The sequence below is a fragment of the Marmota flaviventris genome, chromosome 3 (assembly GCF_047511675.1).
Source record: "Marmota flaviventris isolate mMarFla1 chromosome 3, mMarFla1.hap1, whole genome shotgun sequence".
NCBI classification, from domain to species: domain Eukaryota; kingdom Metazoa; phylum Chordata; class Mammalia; order Rodentia; family Sciuridae; genus Marmota; species Marmota flaviventris.
The window spans coordinates 39,136,273-39,144,803 of NC_092500.1; the positions used below are offsets into that span (position 1 = coordinate 39,136,273).

General features: G+C 30.9%; 1 protein-coding gene across 4 annotated transcripts in view; it reads left to right on the forward strand.

The window, feature by feature from the left end:
• The window catches only part of Ppp1r12a (protein phosphatase 1 regulatory subunit 12A), a 137,612-nt gene extending 131,132 nt beyond the window's left edge, over positions 1 to 6,480 (forward strand). For all 4 annotated transcript variants that reach the window (XM_027920474.3, XM_071609662.1, XM_071609663.1 and 1 more), the window contains 2 exons: positions 1,428 to 1,478; positions 4,299 to 6,480. In XM_027920474.3, the coding sequence (XP_027776275.2) occupies positions 1,428 to 1,478; positions 4,299 to 4,385 (138 nt within the window). In that variant the 3' untranslated portion in view covers positions 4,386 to 6,480. The remainder of the gene's footprint in view (positions 1 to 1,427; positions 1,479 to 4,298) is intronic.
• The last annotated feature ends 2,051 nt before the right edge of the window (positions 6,481 to 8,531 follow it).

Sequence of the window (8,531 nt, forward strand, 5' to 3'; positions counted from 1 at the left end):
CAGATAAAGTAGTTAATCCTTTCTTAATTTAATAGATATTTATCATGATCGTAACTGCTGACATTTATTTGGCATTCTCTAAGTCAGAGAGGCTTAAGATTAAGCAATTTACTTTTGTTTTAATATGTTTGTCCAACAAAAACATATTGCCTGCAGTTTTATGATTGTGAATTTCATTGAGCCAACAGGATCAGTCAATTAGGTGTAATGTTCTTTTTTTGCTCTACCACTAAGTTAAAATTTTTAAGACACATAATAAAATTGAGGCTTATGGGGAGATTACCTGTCAGAAGGTAATCTATTTCACAAAATTATGAAGATCAAACAAGATACAATACAAATAGTACTTGGAGAAGTACAGCGGTTTATGTGTATTTGTCCTGGCTATGTTATCTAGGATAAAGAAATATGTAGAAAATAACATTTTTGTCTGTGATGTTTAAGCATGTAAATATTAGAATAACAGTACTTTTAAGTAGGAGTGAGATTCTATTATTTTTTAAGTCACATATCCTAAAAACATTGACATTTACAGTAAATGTTCCGCATTACTAAATATCAAATTATTAATCTTGGAAAGAATGTCTTAGAAAGAGTTTTCAGTGTGATTAAACTAAATGTAAATGGTTTATATCTGAAAGGTGACCGGCAAGAGTCAGTATCTTCTGGGCGGTATGACCTAACCAGTTTTACAGCTCATCAATTACTGCTGCTTGCTTTTTGCATAACACCCTAGAATGCTTATCATTTAAGGGAGAATAAAACAGTACACTGCAATAATATATTGTATGTTGGCTTTGCCTGTCACTCTATGAAACAAGTTTAAAATAGATTGCTGCAGTTGCTTCTCCATTAGATTCACCGCATTAATGCTACCACAGTATCAACCTATATGTAAAGTCAATTGGATAAATAATGAATAGTAAACATGTTTGGAGATCTCTTAAATCCTTTTGAGATTATGAAGTACACATATTTTAGGCATGTTTGCTTCTCGCTTTTCTGCTTCTATCACTAGTAAAATTGCATCTTTGTGTGTTTTTATTTTGTTTTGTTTTCTGTTTGGGAATTTTTTTTTTTTTCATATATAGGTTTTGAGTGTTGGCTTATTCTATCCCTAAGTTTTATGTTAACTAAAAAAATAGTTTGGACACCTTATTATCATATTACAGAAAGTCAAAGCTTTAAAAAAAAAAAAGAGAGCAAGAGAGAGAAAGAGCTTATAAAAAGTATTGAAAAAATAAATGTCTTCAAATTTATTTCTCTCAAATTTTGGGATGCTCTTCACACATCACTGGCATCACATCTCTTTCTACACTGCTCCTGATTTTTATCTTTATTTTAAAGTATCACTATTTCACACTATAGAAGAAAACTCAAGGATATAATAATTACATAATTAATATTGGTACCTTAAATTGATCTAGGAACGAAGAGCTCTAGAAAGAAGAATATCTGAAATGGAAGAAGAACTCAAAGTAAGTAAACCACACTACTTATTAGAGATAGTGCTCTTTTGAATTTTAATATTATACTATTATAGATACTGTAATTGTTCTCAAAACTGATTAACCCAATTTGTGAATTATCTATACCATGTGCTTCTGTTTTCCTAAATTCTGGTATTAGTGAGCTAGAGGAGGATTTAAAACCTAAATCATTTAAAAAATCAATTTGTATAGCACTTTTGATATTTAGGGTTTTTTTTTAATGGATGATATTAACTATAATATGTGGGGTTTATTAGTTCTTTACTTTTCCATATGTTTCTTGGAGAGTAAATGGTAGAGGGAGGTAATAAAAGACAGAATGTTCTCCTTCAAAATAAATGACATGAGAAGGGATGGGCAGGTAGAAGCGTATTTTAATACCTATGGAAGTAATTATTTATTTTGAACATTGAACTCTGTAGGAGGAAAAATAAAAGCATAGCTAGATGTTGACCTATTATCACGTTATGAATTAATGAATAATGCATAGGAAATTATGCCCATAGAATTAGAATATCAAGATTTAAATGTTTTATTGGATTGTTTAGTTTGTTGTTAGACCATTATTAAATGACTTTGAACACTGGAGAAAATCTTTTGGTTTTTTTTGCTTATTCATTTAGTTTGACATGGAATTTCAGAATACATTTCTTACCTTTTTAAATCTGTTGAAATAATGGCTTTAGACTTTTCTTGTATTCATTATCTGTTATTCTTTATGCTCATGTATTCTTTTCCATTTTCTTATTTTTTATTCTTATTTCTTTATGTTCTGATTCCTACAGAACCTGCACCAAATAAAGCAAATTCAAACTCTGAGAGAGTTAAATGAGCGACTGCTGACTGAGAATAGGGCCTTGACAAGAGTGGTAGCCAAGCGCTCAGGGTTCTGTAGGCAACTTCAGTCTGTGAACCTTTAACTTATAGTTTCATCATTTCTTCTTGGTAGAGCCAGGCAGGTGCTTTCATATTAGTAAGCGTGTTTTTGTAAGAGCTCACTTTTACAAATTAATGCCATTGTGTCTGGAGCTTATCATGTAACTGTTTAATTATGCATGGCTTCTCAGAATGTCAGAAAATATCACTAATTGTATATTACAGCTGATAAACTACAGTAAAGCTAAGGGAAGATTCAAGAATTTGGTACTTTGTAAAGTTTATGCACATTTTTTAGTCTAAAAAAATATTTTATATCTTAAAATACAGCTAATTTTTATAGTCCTACTAGAAAGAAAATGGAATATAAACAATAAGACATTTTATATATGATTAATATATTTTGAGAATCTGAAGATTAAGCCTACATGTTTTTTAAAATAATGTCATTTTCAGTCAGAATCCTTTTTGTTTACATTTTAATGTGTAAACTTCTTATTACTATATATCTAAACATTCTGAACACAAGAATTAATTGATTCCAATAAAATTAGATTCTTCCTAAAGTCTTGGCCTAAGATAGAAGTAGAAACTTTATTTTTATCTAATTAGACTATCTAGTACACTTTGAAAACTGAAGAAAGAGAACTAAGTATCTTGGAAAGAATATCCAAAATATGCTAATTCCATTTCCTAGTTGACTTTACAGACATATAATTTCAATTATTCTTAGTAGAAAATTTATTTAATCTATAACATTTCTATCCCCTGCTTTAATTTGTAAAACTACAGAAAATCAAATTGCTGTGTTTCAAAGATATGAGTGTGTTTTTCTGTTTGCTTCAAACACTTTGTTACTTTTTATGAGTGAATGTTTTCAAAGATCTGCATTAACTACTTGGACTTAAAAATTGTTTTAATAGCCAGGTACAGTAGCACATGCCTGTAATTCCAGCCACTCAGGAGGCTGAAGCAGGAGGATCACAAGTTCAAAGCCAGCTGCAGTAATTTATCAAGGCCCTAAGCAACTTAGGACCCTGCTTCAAAAGAAAAAGGACGGGGGATATGACTCAGTGGTTGAGTGTCCCTGGGTTCAATCCTTGGTACAAAAATAATGTATATTTTTAAATTTTAATAATAGTAATAGTTGCCATTCATTGAGCACCTGTCTTTAATCAGACACTAAGAACAAGTCTTGGGGTTGGAGTTATAGCTCAGTTGGTAGAGTGCTTGTCTTGCAAGCACAAGGCCCTGGGTTCAATCCCCAGCACCAAAAAAAAAAAAAAAAAAAAAACAAGTCTTGCCCCATGAGGTAGTGCATGGCTGTAATCCCAGCAGCTAATGCAAGAGGATCATGAATTGAAAGCGTGAAATTAAACCTCAACAACTTAGGCCCTAAACAACTCAGAGAGATCCTGTCTCTAAATAAAATATTAAAAAGGCTGGGGATGTGGCTCAGTGGTTAAAGTGTCCCTGGGTTTAATCCCCAATTAAAAAAAAAAAAAAGAACAAGTCTAATTCTTACCTCAACACTTTACTAGATAAGCTGGTTTTCATGTGGAACAATAATATTATGATTTTAAGTCTAGCTTAAAGCTAAAGGCTTTGGTTTAGGTGTTGAAAGGAACTCCCTTGAAGAGCCTATCCTAACAAAAACAGGCTTCTGGCTGCTCTAATATGGTGTGCTTGTGAGTTATAAAATCAAGTAATTTAGTAAATTTCTGTGGATAAGAGAATAAATCTTTTATTCCATCATTTATTAAACTAATTAGCTTCATAAATCAGGATTTTTTTGATATATGTTTTAGATGTAGAAATATATGTAACTGGCAAAAGCTTGATATCATGCGTTTGTGGTGTAAGTATAACATTTATTAAGATTTTTATCTTTTTGTTGAAGTAAAACTTTTCTTTCTGTTTTTCCTCTCATAGATGTTACCAGACCTAAAAGCAGACAACCAGAGACTAAAGGATGAAAATGGGGCCTTGATCAGAGTTATAAGCAAACTTTCCAAATAGAAAATAAACAAACAACACAGCAGGAATTGCACATATTAATAACCCAGTGGACCATAATTGGCAGTCACTGGAAGCCTGGGAAGAATCCTTTGGAGACTGTCATTTTTGGATATCCTGCCAAATGCCCTCTTATCTAGGATTTTTGTTTTGTTTAAGTTTCTGGGTTTTTTTTTTTTTTTTTAATCAAGACCATTGTTTCATGTTAATGCAGCTGCTGAGAAGTTTTGGGGGTTTTTGGATTTTTTTTTTTTTTTTTTCTTTAAATGACTGAGAAAACTTGTTTACAGCTCCAGCATATAAGGAAAGTGTTCAAGGCCAGATATGCCTCAGATATTTAACCAGTAAGCCTTAGTTGTACATAAATACTTTTGTGTCAACAAAAACTTTCAGCTCTCACAGAAGACAGTTATTCAACATTTTTCCATGTGCCACGTTTCCAGTTTTTTGATATTTAATTTTTTTGCTTTACTCTAAGTTTGGGTTTGTATTTTTTCCTTCTAACTCTTCATGTGGCAGAGTCTTCTATGTTTTCCCAGCTTTCTTATTCATGGAAGAGAATATTTGCCCTTCTGAGATTATTGTCATGTGTTAGGCTAATGTGTTGTCTCCCACCTGGAACTGAATTGCTTGGTGGAACATTTGCTTTCACTGTTTGTGCAATATTCATTTATTTCTTATATGAATGCTTTAAGTCAGTTGAGATTAGATCTTTTAAGTTCTATTTTCTGCCTTCTATTGGTCACTTTTTGTTTTTGTTTTTTTATTGTAGTATGTTAGATTCTGTAATCTTCACATTCATTTTAGCAGGTACTGAGTGATGCTGTAAATATAAATAAGTGTATTGTTTTGATTTTTAGAACACCACATGGCATGCTTGACTATTTTCTTAATTTCAGATGTCTGTTAATGCAAAGTAGGCTACTCCATGATAGTGTTAAAAACAAAATGTGCTAACAATGTGATATAAAGACTTTAAAAGTTATACATTATGTGGAGCCCTATCTTTACAGAAATTTTCTACTGTAAAGTGCTTTTATTTTTATTTTCAGTTTTCATTTGCTAGTATTCAAGTATAATTAAAATTGCGTAAGATAATTGCTTCACATTTCACATACCTATATTTATCTGAGTGCTGTCTAAAACTGTTGTGCTAGCCAAAGTAATGCTATGAAATCATTTGTAGACTTAACCCGTGAGTTAATGTTAAATGCACTGTTTTTGCCATGTGAAGAGGCATTGACTTTAATACCACCATCATGTTCAGACCATTTTATACATTTCAGTGGCCTTTTTCTAGGGGAAAAAAAAAAACAAAACCAACTACATAGTGAAGATGGCTTTTATTTGGACAAATAGCTTTTATATTTTCATTAAATCATGCAAAAATATTACATCTTTCTGGCACATAACTGTCTCTTTAACCACTGAACAGTTCAGCCATTTGAATAAATTGTACATTGTAAAGCTTATTGTAGCTGATTGTATTATTGAGTGTATTGTATACTATATTAAATGTGAATTTGTACCTCTTCATTTTAAAAGGTCATTGTGTTCTACTGCCTATTTTAGATTACTTTGGGGTTGGGGAAGGGTATTTTGGTAAGCAGGATTTCAAGTCCTCTCTCTTGATGGTTTTATGAAGATATAAGGTTATGCTCTTACTACCAAGCTCAGGATTCTTGATTTTAAAGGTACAAGGATAGTTGTGGAATTTTATTTTTGGTTATATTTGAACTGTATGAATGGTGGGTCTGAATATAGAGAATTTTCATGGTCATGGTCTAATGTGGAGGTAATTGATCAGTTTGAGTGACTGCAACATGTTCTGGTTGCACAACAGTTAGGCATGCTATGGTTTATATTTGTGAAGTTTGGATGCCTGTGAAGAATGATTAAATACATGTTTCTAATATTTTAGTGTTTTGTATTTAGGTTATTTATTCTTTGTATCTAAAATTGAACAGCTACTGTGCTATATTGATTTTATTGGTAGTATTGAGCAGACCTTGTTTCTGCATGAAACTAGTTGCAAAACTCACTATTTTGGAAATAAAAAAATGTATTTTGACATATACAAATAAAATGAATAAAACTATTTTAAATGTGTGAACTTTTAATGAAGACATTTTAAATTTTGTTCTGAGATATTTAAATTCTGCATGGGTATTTTTTCATTAATTGCTTTACTTGGATACCAATTTGAATAATTTTTGAAATTGTAATATTGTGATAATTTGCACAGCATTGTACATGCACATCTGTAATTGCAATCTTAATTGCCATATTTATGCAATCTGTGTACCAATTTGGACAAATGTTTATATATTTTACATAAAGCTGTCTGTATGCAGAATCTGAGAACTAGTTTTTTTATGATAAGTGGGTAAAAAGTAATGGTAACAGTGAGTTTCAAAATAGTTGTTTTGTAGCACAAGATTTCATTTCCATAAACATTTTGTGGTTTTTAAAAATTAAACCTGTGCTTTTTTTCCCTTAGCTGCAAACATAGATTTGTAGTACATATGAAGATAATATTCCATTGAAATAAAAATTTTACTTTTTTAATATTAGATCATTCTTCAACTTAGATTTGTCCAAGGTTCAATCTATTAACAGTCTAAAGTTAAAACTTTGATTTTTGGTATTGGCATTCTGATACAAGACTTATAAAATAAGACTGTATTTAACTAAATTATTGAATTATTTTCTTTCTACTTTAGTACTTTTGCCTATTTATGCTTACAGAATTGTTGATGTTATTGTAACTTGTTTTCCCCTGAAAAAAACTTGTCATGTGCAAAAGCTTGAAAAGTAGCTGTAAAACTATCACCGAGAGTTCATTTGAAAAAGTAAAGTAGGTTTTAGGCTACTTTATTCATTGCCTAAAAGTTTATTACCCCTTAGTCCTTCCTGGCTTATCTGAGATAGTCATGACTCCCAATGCCAGCACAAGAAGAAAAATATCCAGTAAGCCAAATTCTTCTCTAAACTAGAACCATATTTTCCATAGGGCATAAATAGCTTTGTAGACTTTACTTCTATCATTATAAGCAGAATACAGAGCAAAGTCCACTAACAATTATTAACTACCCATTAGCTTATCTTGTTAATGAAAACCTTTGTTGCCAAGATGAGAGCTGATAGATACAGTCTTTGCTGTTCTGTTTTCTACTACTATATGTGTGTGGTCTCTGTGTGTCTGAGTACGCACGTTCGGCAGGGGTAATTACACATAAATACTACTGTCCAAAAAATATTGGGTTTAGAATAAAATATTATTTATTTTCTTATTATATGTCTCTTAATACTAAATCTATTTGAATTTCGTTTTGGAAAACCTCTGTGAGTAATTACTATATAAATAACAATGTTTTCTTCTTACGTGACAGTCATATTAATATTCAATGTCTACAAAATAGGTTGCAAGTACTAAATTAAAATAAAAACATAGGAACAAGTAACTTAATGTTCTATTTCTGTAATGTAACAATAGAGTATCTAATGCATAATTTATCTGTAATTTGAATTTTTATTAAAACTTTACTATAGTTTACTAGAAAGAAGGCCTTGAGTCAGACTAACTCAAAATGTCACTGCTTAAATTCCAATAAATATCTGGGTCACATAATTAACTGGATTTTTATTTTTTTAAAAAACAAATTAGAAGAAAAGGTAGGCATGTACTTAGTGCTTATAGATCTGGGAGAATAGTAGTAGGAAAGAGATGAGATTTACCTTCCCTTTCTCACAGTTTTTTTTATGGGTTTGTTTTGATACTGAGTCTGTTTCAGTAGCTTATCATTTGATTCTTAACAGGCTAGGTAAATAAGAGCATATCTCCACTTTACAATGAGAAAATTAAGGTTTACAGGTTACAAATTAGGTTAGCTCCCCAAAACTGGTACAATACAGAGCTCTTCCCAAAACTTAAATGTGGTTGTTCCTATTTTCCCCCACTCAAAATCTGAGACTTTTTAATGTATATTAGTTAGTTCATAGTTTATTTCCATTAAATTACATAAAATATTTTAGTCTATTTTATAGGTTTAGGCTGAAGATACTTGATGCTTTGAGGATGGCATTTCTTGATTTTTTTTTCCTAATCCCATGTTTTGAATCTCACACATGCTAAACTTTTCTTCTTTC